Consider the following 19,489-nt stretch of genomic DNA (forward strand, 5'->3'; position numbering starts at 1 on the left):
GTTGTTGCACGATCGATCTCTTGGTGTCTTGCGAGCACTCGCAGTGGTTGTAGACGAACGCACGAATTTGAGGTGGTCGGAGGTGGTCGTGACTGGTCGCATCTGAATCTGAACATGTTCAAAATCCAAACGCGATCAAATACGATTGGTTTACTCGCATCAGGTCGTACCATCGGTCGGGCGATCATCGTGTGAGTGTTGTTCAACGTTGTACGACTTGGTGCGAGAGGTGACACAACTACGTATAGTCGCATTTAGTCGACTGGAGGTCGTACAACACTTGCACATGCGCTAGATACCTACAGAGACCAGTCTTGCGACTGGTTGCGATAATATAAGACTGTTGCAAGACCGATCGAAATTACGGCTTACAACATTCCACTACCGTTGCATTCGCATGTATGCGACCGTACAGCCCCTTTCACAATTGACATCCGACCAGTTTACGACCGCCTGCAACAGTTTTTTTTCTGCTGTTGCACGATCGATCTCTTGGTGACTTGCGAGCACTCGCAGTCGTTGTAGACGGTCGCACGAACTCGAGGTGGTCGTGACTGGTCACATCTGAACTTTGAACATGTTCAAAATCCGAACGCGATCAAATACGACCGATTCACTCGCATCAGCTCGTATCCGGGGTCGTACCATCGGTCGGGCGATCATCGTGGGAGTGTTGTTCAACGTTGCACGACTTGGTGCGAGAGGTGGCACAACTAAGTAGTCGCATTTACTCGACTGGAGGTCGTACAACACTTGCACATGTGCTAGCGACCTACATGTACAGAGACCTGTCTTGCGACTGGGTGCGATAATATGATGTGCCATAAGACTGTTGCAAGACCGATCGCAACGGCTTACAACATTGCACTACCGTTGTGTGCGACCGTTCCCCTCGCAATCCCTCGTGCAACACTCGCATGTGATCGCACGAGCACAATAGGATCATAATCGACTTACTCGTGCAACGGGTTTTACTGGTTGTTTTTGTTGTACGACAGCTGTTGCAACTGTGAAAGCCTATGTGCGATATTATGAGATGACTGGCGATTGATGCCTGTTGCAGCCTGTCGCACGACCAAAAGGTCGCAAGTGGTCGTACGTCAATTGTGAAAGGGGCTTAAGGTACACTCTACACTCAAATCCTGTTCATGGTTACAAATATGCTTAGAATGTACAGTTTTCAGCTTTGAATATTACACATTTTTTAGTCACATTTCGCTCTCTCATCAATTATTGTTTAAGTTACCCATTCTGTTCCTGTATACTAAACAAATGCTTAGAATATCCGGTTTTCAGGTTGAAATGTCACAAACTTTCAGCTCACGCTTCGCCCTCGCATATTATTCAATCGGAGTATCTTATTCATGGGTCACAGGTTCCTTTTCTGGTCAGCATAGTAAAAAAATCAGCTCGCCCTTCGCGCTCGCGTTAATTCTTATAATCCCTATCGTAGTTAAATACACATGGAGGAGCCGTGGTGTAGTGGTTCTGACTCTCGCCTTGTAAACAGAGGGTCGTGTGTACGAATCCCACCGCGGTCTGGCGTCCTTTGGCAAGGCGTTAATCCACACTTTGCCACTCTCGACCCAGGTGCTAAATGGGTACCCGGTAGGATGTGAAAGTCATTGTAGCTTGCCCAGTACTGTGTGCGCCTCACAGGCGACTGACTGGAATACTCCCCAGGGAGTGGAGGATGTGCACACATTGTGTGTGGGAATGACTGATTGAATCCGATGACAGGGGTAATAATATATCTGTAAAGCGGTTAGACACGTCGTTCCGATGTATTAAGCGCTATATAAAAAGCGGATTATTATTATTATTATTATTACATCTTTTTCATAATTACAAAAACTGCTCGGAATGTTTCATTTTCATGGCTTGCGTAATTAAAGGTACAAAAGTTAGAGCTCCCGATTCGCGCTCGCGACATCTCCCAAGGATGCTATTTTAACAGTAATCAGCGTCATAATTGACCAAAAAGCGAGTTATACAACTTCAGATTTGAAATTTTCCCAAATGATTTCATTTTCTGACCCCCCCCCCCCCCCCCCGATCAGTTGGACAAGGCTGGATATCTTTGAGTAGTACGTTCAAAAGCAAAATCAACCACGAAAGTCCTTGAGAAAAAAAAAACACGAATCAAAACGCAGTATTTTTCAAATAGATATTGAACGTTTATTTTTAGGTCTGAGCATAGATACTATTCACAACACAAGAGGTAATATTGTATATCGTAATTAGAATTAATCAAAGTCAAATTACCAAAATGACAATATATGAAACATGCCGACTTCATTACATTATTGATGCCCATGGAGTTCGTATATTAATTTCACCTTTCCCACTTATTCATATTTTCTACAATCCTAATAATTTGCATAGAAAATCTATACCAAGAGTAACAACATCCTTATGAAGTCACAATCACCTTATCTAGAAAATCTAAGTTTCTAAGTTAAAAATGAGCTTCTTTTAAATATAGAAATATAAACAAATAACGTTAACAAAGCAAGTCTATTTTAAAGAGATAGAATTGACATTTCACACATCATAACAAATATAAATTATGGACAAATTACTTTAGAATCACAAAAGAAAAGCAAATTAACCAGCTCAAATATATACATGTATATATATTTAGCAAGTCAATTCTGTTTAGCTCCCTTGCAATCTGCTATCAAATGTGTAAAGTGCATTATCAGAATTTATGTTACCACCATATATACAATAGCACCATAAGTACATTGGCACCATATATTAGCACCATAAATACACTAGCACCATATTTTAGCACCTTAAGTACATAAACACATTATTAAAAAAACACCATCAGACAGGAGCGGGATTATGTTACTTTGATGGGGGAAAGGGGGAGGGGAAGCAATACGTCATATGGGGGTGTTGTCATGTTTTTTCTTCTAAGTTGAATTGTAGGGATATTAGACCTATAGGCCCGAATTCTTAACACTGGTTTAAATTAAAGTTGTGATTTAACTATGGAGAGACAATTGGAGCACAAATCCCTAACAGTACACATCCAATTTTTTAAACTCATTTGACACTCGTATCATTCATAGTTATCTGGGAAAGACAACTGAGTATTTTTCTTTATTATGAAAGCAAAACGAAACAAAATAGTAAACATAAGAAAGATACAATATAAACAGAATTTTTGAATTTTTGGCTCCCATAATTTTAGCACTTACTTCGATCGTGATCTAGATTAAACCTGACTTCAGTACACGGGCCATAGAGTTTCAAAGCCAAGACCTTTCCTTATATTATCACACTCTTCTCTATTCTTTCTCTCTTGTTCAAACACTTTATTTTGTTCTCTTCTTTTTCTTATTTCTTCCCTACTTGGAAATCTATAGGGGTGGTTCCCCCCCCCCATACACCAGCACTATGACTTAAACAACATCATAATTTCATTAGCACCATAAGTCTATTATACATTGTGCTGCACTCAACCTAGGTGAGGTAATGGGTACCGGCAGGGAGTAATTCCTCAAAAAAACTGCGAGCACCAAGAATCGGTAGACTTGCTTAGCCGGGGTAATATAGGAGCGCCTTGAGCACCTTACAAGGTGGATACATGCGCTATATAAATCCTATATTATCATTATTTTATTATTAAAATAAAAGGCACACTTCTTCAAAAGTACAAGTATAAAAATGATTTAAAAACAAAGAATCATTGATGAGAGCTAGTGCGTTTTTTTTACAAAACGGTTTAGAAAAAATATATTTCTACATGATATTTTAAAACAAATTCATGTTTAGTGAAACAATAAATACATAATATATCTACTCCTATTCTAATATCACCTTCACGTTTCTATTACAAATCATCATCAACTAAAGCTTTCCTGGTTAAAATGGAGTCGAGCCTTGTGTTTGTTAAGGCGATTGCATAATCGATGGACACGTGACGTCATCTTCCTTGGCCCGCATACAAACACTCCAATATCTTGTCTGTGGAATTATAGAGGAAGATAATGTATAATATTGTTAATCACGAAATGGGGGAAGTGAATTTGTTGACGAACCAAAAAAATACAAAGAAATTATACAAAACAAAAACAATCAATAATGTATGTATCCTCCTCATAAATTACAACCAAAATGATCTTTACTTTAATATAAAAGTTATGACGCATATCATCAGAATTTGATATATTTTATGAGGCCGCCATCAATTTCAAGTTTATCCACTCCCGATGGCAATCTACTTCATTATATCAGTTACATAGTAAATTTTCTTTTCATAAAGGTGTATCATACATATTACAAAAATATTGTTGATACATACATGGATCCGTTATGTATTATTATATCATATTTTAGACATGTATTGTGCAATTATTTTAAAGCAGACATAAAATAAAAATACAACCAAGAATATCTGGAAACGGAAAATATTAGTTTTTATTAACGCCCTAATACTCCAGATTAGCGATTTGTTAAATTTAAAGTAATTCCCCAAATTATTTTTGCAACCAATCCTGTCTCCAAACAAAAAAAAATAGAAAGAAAACTGGGAAGGATAAAATCTACTAATACCTCGGTCACATTAGCTCTACGGCGGCCGTACGGCGAGTCGAAAATCGCCGTTTTATTAATTTTAATTCAAACCACCTATATGTATTTGGTACAAAAAAATGTTAAAACGGCTGTTTTCGACTCGCCGTACGGCCACCGTAGAGCAAATGTGACCAAGGTATTAGAGTTTGATAATGAAGTAATAATGTACTTACTTGGGATTGCATATTGTGATGTCACTCAAAATTTCTTTTATATTTGGACGCCCCTGTACGGGACAGCAGCACAACTGAGTTCCGGTAGAAAAGTCGTTCTTCGATATACTCCCAGACGTGTGTAAACGAAGATTTAGAAAATCAGGTCTATTCATCTCCCATAACTAGAAGAAAGAGGGGTAGAAGACAAAAGCAGAGAAGAGGAAGAAAATAGAGAAAGAGAGATAGAGAAAGGGGGATAGAGATAGGGAGTAAGAGAACGAGAGAGAGAGACCAGACAAGAAAAGGAAAGTAAATAATTGCGGAGTAATTTCTTTGCAGTCTTATACACATTACAAGAAAGCTATGTTAAATAACTGATTCGTAATGAAAATAAAATAATGATACAAAAAATCGTACCCCTCCAAAAGATTAATTGAATAAATAAATAACTAATTGAATGAATAAATGAATAAATAAATAGATAAATAAATAGATGAATAATAAAGGTTAATGGTAATTCAGAAAGTCAGATTAACAAAAAGAATCTGAAAATGTCCCTTTCATTTTCTGAAAGGGGGAATCAAAATTTAATAAGTACATCATCAACAACAAAACAAAACAAAAACTTACATGACAAATGAACAATTACGAGTATTGCAATCAATGAAAAATAAAAAAAAAACATGACGAACCTGCAATAGAAATATAAATTATGGGTATTACAATATAAGTGTTTTACAGATATCAATATAAACTGAAGAAAAATATGACAGGCACCATACCTTGTGTTGTAGGGTATTGATAGTTTCAGAGAACCACTGAAAATGACTTTCATCTCGACAAGTCCATATGAAATATAAACGAGCGAGTTTGAGTTTTGATAGCTCCTCACAGCTGAGGGATCTGAAAGTAAATAGAGATCATTTGACAGGAATCGGACACATCAATTTAACAAATTTACAGGCATGTAAAAACAAGCACAAAAAAATTAAGAAACAACAGAAATAATATTATAGATAACTCCCCAAACTGACAACTTCCGAACTCTGCACGAGTTTCTAACCCTGAAAAGTCATGAAAAATGATGGTTTAAGAATACTTACAATTTTGTGTTGCTTTGCAAAGAACCAGTTGAAATTTGCAAATCAAATTAATATTCTACCATGATCATGATCCGCTAATTAAGGAAGGTATTCAACCAGTTGGAATTGGCAAACCATTATTCTTCTCACGTAATGGTCCGTTAATTTTTAAAAGTTATATACAGTGAGGACATTAATCATGTATTTCATTAAGTAGGACATTACTGATTAATGCAACACATTTCGCCATTGGCAAATGAGTCTCCCTGGGTCATCTAAAATGTTGATGTGACTCGAGTAAGATCCCAAATAAAAAGTTACAGACTAGGTCAATTTGGTCATTGTCAAACCAAAAAATCAATTACCTTCTTTTGCACAACATGCTGAGACCTATAAAAAGAGCAAGCAGTGATTTTTAGTACAAGTTAACCCAAATTCTTCCCATATCATATTATGCAAACCTTGCCTTGGTGCTATGACAGTAAATTACTTACGCAAGGTGATTGAGTGTAGCAGCAAATGGAGTCACACCTATGCCACCAGCGATGCAAACACTGACGCGATATCTTAAAATATCTCCACTCGCACTACCTAAAGGTCCATCTATCAGAATTCTGAAAAGAAAATTAAATTAAAGTATATTAAAAGCAAGATGATTCTCAAGTTTATTGTTGAACGCTGAGAAAACATCCATTATGAGGAATGATTCATGAGCTCAAAATATTCTGGAGTATAATTCATTCATGTCCTTCGAAGTATCTGAAGCAAGTACTTTAGACGAATCAAAATGAAGAATTATCTGTTTGTTTTGGAGATAAGAACCTAATTTCACAAAATTAAACTTTCTCTTCAACAGTGTTTCTACAAAGCCCCATAGCCAGGGTTTTCAATTAGGGGGTTCGAATTCCTTTCTTCCTTGCTTGAAAATTTGACGAGCAAAGAAAATGGAAAGAAAGAAAGAGCAATTATCTAACACTTTATGAAAAGTTTAAATAAATTATTCACACAACTCCAATCTGCAATATTCATGGCTCGAGAATGAAAATAGTTTGAATATTTTTTTTTCCAAAATTGTGCATACCCAAGACTTCATAACCGCCATTTCCAAATAACAAATCATTACAAGAAACTCATTCAATCAATACTTAGGTACATGATTTGTTGTATTTTTGTGTAAAATTATGATCAATGCAGTGCAGCACATCTAAAGGATTGGATGATGTTTATCAGAAAAAAGGGGAGAGAAATATATACATGTAATCTTAAAGAAAATAAAGACTTACTTTGGCATATTTACATAAATATTATCCCCTGTTGTGGCTTTTAACCTATATTGAAGGAGCTGACGAAACGAATCTGAAATAAAAATCAAGAAAAATATATGCTGAACCATAAGCATGAGAGGTGCAGCGCCAAGTGAAGGGCGGATGACTGTCCCCATGATTTTGAAAGTAATGAAAAAAGGGGGATGAAGAGGGGAGGAGAAAAGAGAGAGGGACAAAAGGTGGAAAAAGAATATAAAAATAAGACATCTTATTCGTGTAACTTAATATTACCCTTGCTTGTCAACTAAGCAAATAGATGACATCACATTTAGGTTGCCCCCCCCCCTCATAACACACTGGCACCACCCATGAAGCATACTGTTATAATCAGAGATTATACTTAAAATACTTTGTTAGCATACCTTGTTGTAGGCATAAAGTTTTACCTTAAAAATACTTGATACTTGAAAATAAATATCAGCACAAGCATGTTTTCTCTATTATTTTGACATCATTATTAAACAATTCTCTTTGAATTTGATTCAAAATGGTTTTATAGAAGCATGCAAGATTCATATGGTGACAATGTAACATAAACACCCCGAGACAGGAATATGTACGATTATAGGTTAGGCACAAAAGTCAAAATGACACTGATAGGAAGCTTTTTTAAAGCAACTACCAAAACCAAGGAAAGAAAATCATTTAAAGTTACAAGTCATCCCATTAAACTTTTCCTTTTTTTAATCTTTGATAAAAAAATGTTTATTTGCTTTCTTACCTGTCCAGTCGCCACAGACTTTCATTTGTAAACTAAACGTCGGATTTGAAGTGGTTGGACACTGAGAAGAAAATATGATTGAAAATGATATTCGTCATGACATTGACCAATATTCGTTTATGTGGTGTGACTTAACAGTTAGCCATGATAGAAATTTATAATCCACTTCAGATACATTTACTTCCAAACATTCATGTATGTTGCATCCACAATAAAAAGAATGGAGAAAATTACAAATACCATGTGGTGAAAGAAGTTATAATAGATCATAACTTACCGAAGTCAGTGTAAAAGGATGCCACTCTATGCATGAAATTGCGGGACAATTGATAAGAATATACTGAAATAAAGAGAGAGAGAAAAAAAATATCTCATTAGCTATAAATTCGAAATTACATTATCAACCCATTAAATCTGTATATATATACTCAGTATAAACAATGATATATTGCAACATGATAATGATACTGAAATCTATATAATCTCAATATCACATTTGAAAATAACTTGAAATGACAGCAACACAATGTGGAGAAATTTGGATTATTTTCATTCGCCAAGCATTCTAAATGCCAAATATCATAATTATAATGGCGGACAAGTGCCCCTGTAAATGTTGGTAAAAACATCAATGGTATTTTGATCTTAGTATAAAAGAGAATGTCGAAAACATAATCATATTCTTTGGAAAAAAAATGCTATGGATACCGCAGAAAGTAGCACAATTTTAAAGCTGTAAATCATGATTTAAAACAAGGTCTCCCCAAGAGACCAGAAATGGGTTGATTCTTGTGCAGAAGTTTGGGCTGATGTTTTGTTTAAGCAGTATGGATGTGCTTTATTGGCTTTAAGCTTCATCCAAAGTAGGAAAAGAAACGGGATTAAGATATAATTTCCCGCCAAAACGAAATTCTATACTTATAGTCATTCAATAATATTCTGAAAAATAATCTCAAGCTAAGGACAACACCACCCCCAAAAAAAATATTGAATAGCGCTCGAAATTTCATCTATTCGGATATGATGATATAAGAAAATTATGACAATTTAAAGTTCAAAACAGTCAATTCATCATACCTGACCAGGTAGTGCACTGAAATATTCGACATGTAGCCGAAGTTCTATGACGTCACCCGGTAAAAAACGAAGATTTTCGATGGTTACCGAACGGCGCGATTTAAACCATCGCCACACACGGTCAAGAATGTAGAGAGATGCGGGGACTAACAAAAATCTCCAAGTCTGTGAAAAAAATTACATGTATGACAAAATTAAAAGTCTTGATAAATGCATAAAATGCATCATACCATTGAGCACAAACATAATATTTTTATGTTACCAAGTTCAGATTCAGATTCAGATTCAGATATTTTTATTGTCCAATTGCAATCAATTACAAATGGAAATTCAATTTGTTCGCACAAAATAATTTAGAATATTACATGATGCACACATAAGATTACACGATACATATATTAAACATTATACAAATCAACAAGCAAAGATAAGAGAAAGTAAGATAAAGGCAGTGGGGTAACATAATTTCAAGTATGGCTATTAAATGCACGAATTGAAACTGGAACAAAAGAATTTACGAAGCGTGAGGTTCTGCCGGGAAGGGATCTCAGACGTTTGCCTGACCTCATCAAATTATAATATTTATGAAGGGCATGGTTCTCATTGGTCAGGATCTCTTTGGCTTTTTCAAGGACTCTACCTTCATTATTTGGAGATTTATCCTACTTTCTGTTAGAAAAAAAATCAACATTTCACAACGACGTATCAACTATTGAAATTTAAAAACTAAAGATGCATATTATATACCGATTAGTTCCGTCCTTGTCTCACAAAAAAGATTGAAAGGCGGGTTTACTGGTTTATTGAACATCTGAAAGTGACATTTTCATTATTTTTTTCATAAAGTAGACCCTGATCTTATCGAGGTCTTACCCGAGATTTGTGCGAAATAAAACGAGGTTTCTCGTTGCAGACAAGCGAGGAGTTTACAGCACTCGGTTCTGGGTGTGGTATTATCCGACTGTACTCTACTCTCTCATTCGGATCCGGTTTGACGGACATCGGTTCCGGAATCGGATCATCCGGGTACACGCAACCCGGGGTATGGTTTTCCGTGTTGCATTGTTCCTTTAAAATTCCACTGTAAAATAATGAAGGGAGGAAGAAAATGGTAGACACATAACTGGCCTCATGTTGCATTCGCAAAATTGTCTCTATTTCATATCCATTTAGAATAGAAAACATTATTTTGTTGTGCCCACTGCTCCCATGTTGCAGCTTCGCTTAGGGGGAGCGGATGGGCGACTATCACTGGCGTACAGCAGGGAGGGCTGGGGGGCATGCCCCCCCCCAACTAAAAATGCCAATATCAAGAAGAATAAGGAAAAGGAGGGAAAGAGAAAGAAAAAAATAATAAGACAAGTATGCCAAAATCTTTCACAAAATAAGAAGTTACTTTTATTAAGGTCAAAACTGTTACTTGCTCACTTGGGATTTTTACGGGTTTTTTTTTTTGTACACGCCCACCATATTGCGCCCCATAAATTTGTTTGCTAATTATGCCACTTGCAACTACCTCCTATGATTTCTCAAGTAGAGAAAAAGTAACCAACTAAAAAATAGGAAGAAATAGCTAGGAAAAGAAAGACGCAATTGATTGATTGATTTTATTCGTCAAGAATATCACAGGAGATTACAATGAAATTGAAGAATACCTTGACAGGATAGCCCATTAAAGCCGAAAGGCTTATTTCCAATGGGGTCCTATAGTTAGTATAAAACATTATTAATATATAGTAACAAAAAGTATAAACTACGACAAGTACTGGAATATGGTATATAAAAAAATACAGATCCATCAGTCAAATAATTTGCAAACATATGAAGCAAACAATAATCTTCTTAGTATATGAAACAAGATTATATTTTTACATACCCTACATTATCTACAATACTAGAAACCAACTGTACAAAATGTGTGATTTTACTGGTAATATTGTTCTCGAGTAGCTTCCAGTTTTAGGTGCTTCTTTAATGCACTCTTAAATTAAGAAAAAAATTAACAGCTTGATTTACTTGATTAGGAAGAGCATTCCAAGATTGGTGCCATTAAAATAAAAAGTGATCCCTATATGATCTTCACGTTTTGGCAATTACTATTTCGAGTATCGTACCTATATATGGATATTTGATACAAGAGTGAAATTATTGGCTAAATAATGATCTAATGTATCCGAATAGAATATTTTATGCACGTGGTGTAATACTAATTGTTGTGATCTGTGATCTACATGAAGGAAACAGTAATTTGAGGGGAAAAATTATGTCACATGTAAACTTTCCTCTGGCGTCATCCCAGAGTGCAAATTGTGTAAGGAAATCATATCTAGATGTTCATATTGTCTTTTTTAGGCCTCTTTGGCTTCACTATAAGTGATACAAACATAAACAACGCGCAAGGAATGGATTTCCGTATAAAAAGTGGCCTTTGTTAAATTGCACACATTTGTATTCTCTGTATTTTGTGCGATCTCATGTATTATATGCCTTTGATCACTGTAATTGTATGTATTGTCTTTTTATCCAGATGTGAAATAAATTGAATTTAATTAAATAGAAAGAATATCATATTTTAAGTTCGTATCAACAAGTCTCATCGTTCGATATTGTTTTGTGCATGTGGGGGGGGGGGGCTGGAGACTATGTAATCAATGCCTGTAGCTGCAATATGACCCCCCCCCCCCACACACACACACACACATCCTTCTTTTTCACAAATGAAAGTAAATCAACTTATGTGTTACAGAATCACATTGAACCTCAAGGAATATTGCTTGCGTCATTCACTTGTCAGCTTGGATTTTAAATCCAAGAAGTTGTGTATAATTGTTCCTTTCAAAACTTTGCTCAATTTTTAATCTTTTATATAATCAATTTTTATCATTTTTTTTCTTCTGCAAACATAATTTAGATAACAAATAAACGAAACAAACTTGAATCTACGTAAACTACATCATCATACACAGCCATCCCTTGGCAACAATCTTGAATCATTTTCAAAGAGAATATTTCACTTTTAATTTCATTAATTCCGCATTGAAAACCATCAAAATCACAGATACAAAATTGTAACATATATAAGAAATGAATATACGTTGTACAACATAAATCAATCGGGTACACAATGTAAAAACAAACGGGTACATAACGTCAATTGAATAGTGTAATATGATTCTAAACTGTATAACGGATTTGTCGAAAGTTACGTGAATTGAGCAATAATAATAAATGCTGCTAAACTGTAAAATGGATTGCTCAAAACTCATTGGCAGTTTGGAATTCATTAAGATTGGGTTTCCTCAAAGCTCAAAGAAGTAGAAAATAGATTCAGTCACGCCCATGAAAACCTACGCAGTCATGGAGGTCGTTTTGACCGGGTCAACGCCGCTAGAAGTTAGCTGTACGCCGCAGGGAATCTCCATGGATCATGTAATTAATTGCAAATGTGATATTCGCATGGTGGTAATCATAATAATACGAGAAGGAAACTAAACTCATTTTTTCAGTGAAAAAAAATCAAACCACACATCTGGTTGTGATTGTGGAATATGGGTGAAATAAAGGTGACTTGATACTTCTAAAAATATTTAGAATTTTCTTTGCACGTTTTCAAAATTTTGCTCAAAAACATTAAAATGAACGTTAAGTTTGATACATCCACTATTCAAATGACATAATTGAAACAATGTCATAATTGAAGAAAAGCAATAAGTTAGTAAATAAATAAAGATGCTTTAATAGGAGGAAATTATAATTTGTAAACAAATATTCGGCATTACTCCATGTGTTTAAGATCGCATGCTCGATCTGTAATGAAAATCATAAGTCAGAAAAAAATAGGAACCAGTGGGATTCGAACCTGTGTTAAGTTGCTGCCCGGAAAGCAGTAGATGGCAGGTTCGAATCCCACTGGTTCCAATTTTTTCTGACTTATGATTTTCATTACAGATAGAGCATGCGATCTTAAACACATAGGAGTAATGCCGAAAATTTGTTTACAAACAAAAAGTTGTTGCAATATATTTCAAATATCAATATTTCCAATGAATTCACGATAACCAGCCATTAACAAAAGCACAACAGAAATTTGTCCAAGAATATTAAGAAGACTCTGAATAAAAACGAATGATTCATGTTTATTTAGATTTATATTTTGTAAATGCACACTGTAAAAAAAAATTAGTAGAAATTACTTAATAAAATTGTGGCAAAAAATTGCCTTAATTTTTTCAAGTATTTATGACTTTGGCAGTTTTAAGTAAAATTTACTTATTTTCTTTGCTTCCATTTTACTCAAGAAAATTAAGTTACAATAACTTAATTCAATTAAGTAAAACAATCACTAAAATATTTGAAAATATCAAATGGGGGAGTGGATGGACTTTCGTGATTCGAAAGTCCGCTCCCCCATCGTCCCACTTTTGGTGGCATCATTTTCATTTTATACATGTTTTATCCAAATATTAGACTTTGTGAATTGTCACTTACCTGTACATGTATAGGTACTGACATTGATATTTATACGCGATCGTTTCATTCTTACAAATAAAACAGTGAGAATAATTTTCTGCTAAATGACTATTTAATGTTGCCTTTTCTTTGATTCAACAAAAGAATACAATAGTTAGCACACCCTTATCCAAAACAATTTCAAACACAAATAGAAATGACAGTTATTAAAAAAAAAAAACATTTACTTGCTCTAATGAATATTCATGCATTATTTAAATATGGCGTTAATTGAAAATATAAGTACATTCAACATGATTTTATAAGTAATAATCATCTTTGCCTAATTGAGTTAGATTTACTCAATCAAAGCAAGCTATCAATACGTGAATTTTCTTAAATGTATATTGAACCCAAATAAATCAAGTAAATCAAGTAAATTAAAAGACAAGTTGAAACTACTTAAAAACAACGAAAAATAATTACAAATTGTAAATTCTACTTAAATACATTAAGTGTTAACTACTGATTCAATGTTTTTTTTTTACAGTGCATGTAGTTTCTATTGTGGATTTATTTTTGTTTCTGTTTTGGAGCCTTTATATTTGTGTTGTAGTCAAGTGTTGCAATTTAACTTCAGCAATCTATATAGGAACCCGCCATAAGCAGGAATAATATAATTTACATCATCTTAAATACACAATGGATCAATTGTATAGCTCTTGCAGGGTGTTGCAAGAAAATATCTGTAAACAGTTGGGAATTTCTGTAGCAATTTTAAAATTGATATAGCAATTTTAGTTGTATAGCAAATCTATGGACACACCTTGTTACAAGAAGCAGGTCACCAGTCAATTGCATATTTATTATCATTATGATAATTGTTATTATTATTGTTATTAAAATTATTATTAACAGTAGTAGTAGTATAGTAATAGTAGTAGTAGAAGTAGAAAAAGAAGTAGTAGTAGTATTTAGTAGTATAGTAATAGTAGTAGTAATATTAGTAATAGTCAGGGGCCGCGGAACGGTTTTCAAGGGCGGGGGGGGGGGGGCTGACCATGCAAAAAATCACACTCATAATTATGGTAATTTTTACGTTTTGTATACGGTTTTGGAAAAAAGTGGTGGGGGGGGGGCTGGGTAGTGGTAGTAGTAGTAGTAGAAGTCGTAGTAATAATTGGTGTTGTTGTAGTAGTAAGTAGTAGTAGTAGTAGTAGTAGTAGCAGCGGCAGTAGTAGTAGTAGTAGTAGTAGTAGTAGTAGTAGTAGTAGTAGTAGTAGTAGCAGTAGTAGTAGTAGCATAGTAGAAGTAGTAGTAGTAGTAGTTGTTGTAGTAGTACTAGTAGTAGTAGCAGTAGTAGTAGTAGTAGTAGTAGTAGTAGTAGTAGTAGTAGTAGTAGTAGTAGTAGTAGAGTAGTAGTAGTAGTAGTAGTAGTAGTAGTAGTAGTAGTAGTAGTAGTAGTAGTAGTAGTAGTAGTAGAAGTAGTAATAATTGTTGTAGTAAGAAGAAGAAGTAGTAGCAGCGGTAGAAGTAGTATAGTAGTAGTAGTCAGTGGCGTAACTACGGGGGGGAGGGCATGGGGGGCACGTGCCCCCCCCCCCCCCAATCGGCTGGCAAAAAAAAAAAAAAAGGGGGGGGGGGAAAGGAGAAAAAGAGGGAGAAAGAGAGAGAAGCGTATTTGGAAAGATACTAAAACCTCCCGTTTTCAAGTCTATATACACCAAACATATTTCCTCGCACTTCGAATTAATATTGTTTTATGAAGTGACATGCCCGGGTGACATGCTTCTTTTTTATGACTACTTAAAGTGATTGCCCCCATTTTAAGGTCCTAATATAAAACATTTCCTGTCCGTGCTTACGTTTGCATTTGTGGATTGGTGAGATATGTCTGCTCTTCATGAAATCCTAAAATCAGTCCTTAAAATGTTCCTTTTTGTGATATGAATAAAAAAAAATCAGCTTGCGCTTCGCACTCGCATCATTTGGTTAGAGAAATACGTATGGTCTTCGTGAATTCCTACAAACAACCCTTAAGGACGTTCCACAGTTAAAGTGAAATCCATGTCATTTTCACCAAACTTTGCACATAGATACTTTAGAACCTTAATATTCGAAATATGCAAAAATTAACATAGGTCCATATGCTTGATTTTTTGCTATAGAGCTTCAAAGTTCACCCAAATTGATGTTCTTAAGAATTGCGCATTCAAAAGAATTTGGCATTTTTAGACCGCCCAAGATTACTACAATGAGTTTAAACATCTATTTCTCAGTCAAAATACATGAAAAAGTCATCAAATTTCGCAAGAGAGTTAATAATTGTATCGTTAGAATGGAGAATCTATTAATAGTGCTATTTGTTTGCAATGTTAAGTTTAACAGCACTGTCAGTTCTTAAAAATGGCGTAAAAGATAACAAAATCCCAATCTAAAAAATGTAAAATTTCAGTAACAAACTACAAACGTACAATAAATGCTGCACTTTATTCAAAATCCATGTCATTTTCACCAAAATTTGCAGAGTTGTAGAGGAAGGTATACCTAAGAGGTACAAACATTAAAAAATAGGGGTTCATGTGCTTGTTTTTAAACTATCAGCATTTTGATTAGAGCAAATGTGCTTTTTAAAACACCAAAAATGGGCCGAATGCTGAGTATCTATGTGAAGAAAAAATCAAAACCACTCTACCATTTATTCAAACTCGGGGTAATATTCGTTATTCTTGGCAGCACTGCAGAGTAAAGTATTTTGAAATTGTAGAGAATATTTTTTTGAATGGTCCATGGAATAATTCAATTTTTTAGCTTCATGAAATAACGCATCGGATCTGCAGTTAAAGTGCAGAAGATGAGAAAAAAAAAATTAATCACCTGTTCATCCATTGTGACGTCAGCGCGCAGAGTGTAAACTATGCGCAGATCATAATGCGCACAAATATAACTGTGGAACGTCCTTAAAATGCCCCTCTTCAGGTCTGAATTTCCAAAATTTTCAGCTCGCGCTTTGCGCTCGAAATATCTGATGAGTGAGATGCGTATGATAATCATGATTACAATGACTACAAAAAGTGATTCATGTGTTTAGATGTAATTCTTACAAAATCAGGATGCGCTTGGCACTCTCATTAGATGACTATGGCAAAATATATCAGTCAGACTGCAGGTCCCAAGAAAGTGGCTTCTTTCATTCAAGTGATATTCATGACTTGAGATTTTTTGCATATTTAATGAGCTTGATGCGGACCAAAACACCTCTTTTCATTCGGTCATTGCTGCTCTAATTGTGCATCGAATTTCATGAATTTGGTACCATTGTAAAGAAGAAGAATCATTCTTTCAGGACATGTGTTTGGATTTATTCAAAGATTTTGTAATATAGGTTAAAATTTTGATCTAAAATATGCTACAAAATAAATATTTTCACCTGACAAAAGCTGCTATTTTCACACTTTATTTTTGTTTGAGCCCAAATGATTTTTATATCATGATAAAGCTGAATATGTATGCTTTGAAATGATATAGGTTTCAAAATAAGAATTGGTTTAATCAGGTCAAGATCACACTTTTCATTTGCCAAGTACATAAAGCAGTTTGAAAACAAGAATACTGCACTCTAATTGGTCAAAGAGACCACACAATGGCAAATTCCAACGGTCCCAGTGCCTGGGTTCGTGGGAAGGTCACACTTCCCATGTGGTAATCTCCTCAAATACCCCGCGCCTGTAGTTCTGTGAACCTTATCCAGCCAATCAGAACTCTGGATTTCATGCAAGTACAAAATTTCAGAAATCTCGTCTTGTACCTTGGTGGGAAAGTGTGATCTTGACCCGATTAAAAGGTGCCGCATATCAAGAGTGGCATTGTGAGAAAGTACAGAAATTCAGCTTTATGGTGATAGAGATATCATTGAGGCTCAAAATAAAAAGTTTTGCACAATTTGCAAAAGAAAACAGGGGAAGAAAATCCAGTTTTGAGGCACATTTTCGGGCCAGAAATTTACTTATTTAACAAAATATTGTATACATAATAAATGACCAATATGAAAGAGTAACTTTTACTCTATCTGATGGTGCAATAATATTTCATTTAACTTGAGGTTAAAACAGGTAAATTCTTAGAGAAAGAAAATCTCACGAATCACGAGATTTTGCAAGGAGGAGGATTCAGCCACGAGATGATTTGGATGAATCTGGCCTTTTTGCTCATTAGCATAGGGACCTGCGGTCTGACTGATATGTTGTGTACTTTAAATTGATTCCTCGAAAAATAGTCCTTAAAATATCCCTGTTTGGGGTCAATATATACAAAAATGTCAGCTCGCGCTTCGCGCTCGCAGGTTTTGGTTAGTGATATACGTATGGTCTTCATGAATTCCTACAAACAAGCCTTAGAATTTCCCTCTTCATGTCTGAATTTTCCTAAATTTTCAGCTCGCGCTTCGCGCTCGCAATATATGATTAGTGAGATGTGTATGTTAATCATGATTCCAATGACTACTAGTGCTTCATGTATTTAGAACTAATTCTAACAAAATCAACAAACGCTTGGCACTCACATTAGATGACTATGGTGAGATATGTATATTCCTAATGAATTCCTAGAGTTCTTAAAATGTCCGTTTGTGGTCAATATATACAAAAATTTCAGCTCGCGCTTCGCGCTCGCATTGTTTGTTTAGCGAGACAGATGCATATATTATGATTACAAAAATTTGCTTATCATGTTCCTTTTTAGGTCTGAATATTATCAAACTTCATCTCGCACTATGTGATAAGTGAGATACATATCCGTTTAGTGGCACTGTCTTTAAAATGTCTATATTAGGTCAGTATACCTTGCTACTGAGCGCGCTTCGCGCGCTCACTAAGTTACTCAAAATTTTTGCTGGTGCCCCCCAATGCCGTGACCCACGGTACGCCACTGGTAGTAGTAGTAGTAGAAGTAGTAGTAGTAGAAGTAGTAGTTGTTGTAGTAGTAGTAGTAGTAGTAGTAGTAGTAGTAGTAGTAGTAGTAGTAGTAGTAGTAGTTTATCGGGCATAAGCAGCAAACAATGTGATAGGGAGATATGAGCAATTCGAGACATATGTACAATAATTCTTGATTGGGGACCTCCTATTGATCACAAGGTTCGTCTAACGTGCCAAATTTTTCATGCACAATTTATGTCCTACTTACCCAAGTGGATGACACAATAGAAGAATGTAGAAAAGTAAGAAAGCGTGGTGTGACATCCAAAATACATTATGTCTCTCTCTTCTGAAATGATGATAAAAAATCGAAAATAAGAAATAATTACAACTTGTTTTCCTTAATATCTTTGGTGAACAAATTATTTATTCTGAAACTGAATTCAATTCAATTCCATTTCGGTTTATTAGATATAAACAAATAAAAACAATTAAATGCTGTAGTCCGAAGACTAATTGTGCAATGTATACATTAAAATATGATTTACATTCGAAGATTGTTATACAATCGTCGAATGTAAATCATATTTTCATACAATGTATATACACTTAAAACCATCTACATTTGAAAGAACATATATTAAAAACATTGCCGAACTCGCTCTCGAATTATACCCCTATAATAATGATATTATTATTTGTCAGATTTTCTTTAAATTATTGAATTCATATTCTAATTGCAAATAAATTAATTTACCTAATTTTTACAATGCTACAATTTTTCTGGCATGAACAAGTCAAGCAAATTATAAAACGGTGTTTCATTTATAACTCACCTAAAACAAGGCAGCGATGTGACGATTATAAATAAGAGTATACACAGCATACAAGAACCTGTTATTCCAGCCACTGGAAATAGATTTTAGAAACGCGGAAATGTTTTAGAAATGTCACTTTACAAGAGGAAAAACAATTGGAAAAGTAAAGAGTTTGTATATTGACAGGATACTTGGGTATTTTGCGGATGCATACTTATATACTATGTTAAAATCATCAATCAACATATAGCAATTTTGCATAGAAGCAATAAAAATATGGACAATGGATCATTTCTTTATCCTAAATAGGAATTTAATTTGCTATCATTAAATATCATAAAGAGGAGCATTATATATTTTAT

At 34.7% G+C, this 19,489-nt stretch overlaps 1 protein-coding gene across 1 annotated transcript in view; it reads right to left on the reverse strand.

Moving 5' to 3' along the window:
- Positions 1-2,155: 2,155 nt before the first annotated feature.
- The window catches only part of LOC129258684 (NADPH oxidase 4-like), a 28,508-nt gene continuing 11,174 nt past the window's right edge, over positions 2,156-19,489 (reverse strand). The window contains exons 6-16 of the mRNA XM_064098767.1: positions 19,146-19,218; positions 18,578-18,658; positions 9,821-10,028; positions 8,948-9,112; positions 8,148-8,210; positions 7,871-7,931; positions 7,108-7,180; positions 6,319-6,438; positions 5,525-5,645; positions 4,761-4,924; positions 2,156-3,978 (exon numbers count right to left, since the gene is read on the reverse strand). Coding sequence (XP_063954837.1) covers positions 3,858-3,978; positions 4,761-4,924; positions 5,525-5,645; positions 6,319-6,438; positions 7,108-7,180; positions 7,871-7,931; positions 8,148-8,210; positions 8,948-9,112; positions 9,821-10,028; positions 18,578-18,658; positions 19,146-19,218 — 1,250 coding nt within the window. The 3' untranslated portion in view covers positions 2,156-3,857. The remainder of the gene's footprint in view (positions 3,979-4,760; positions 4,925-5,524; positions 5,646-6,318; positions 6,439-7,107; positions 7,181-7,870; positions 7,932-8,147; positions 8,211-8,947; positions 9,113-9,820; positions 10,029-18,577; positions 18,659-19,145; positions 19,219-19,489) is intronic.

This window comes from Lytechinus pictus, chromosome 4 (genome assembly GCF_037042905.1).
Source record: "Lytechinus pictus isolate F3 Inbred chromosome 4, Lp3.0, whole genome shotgun sequence".
Taxonomy (NCBI): Eukaryota; Metazoa; Echinodermata; class Echinoidea; order Temnopleuroida; family Toxopneustidae; genus Lytechinus; species Lytechinus pictus.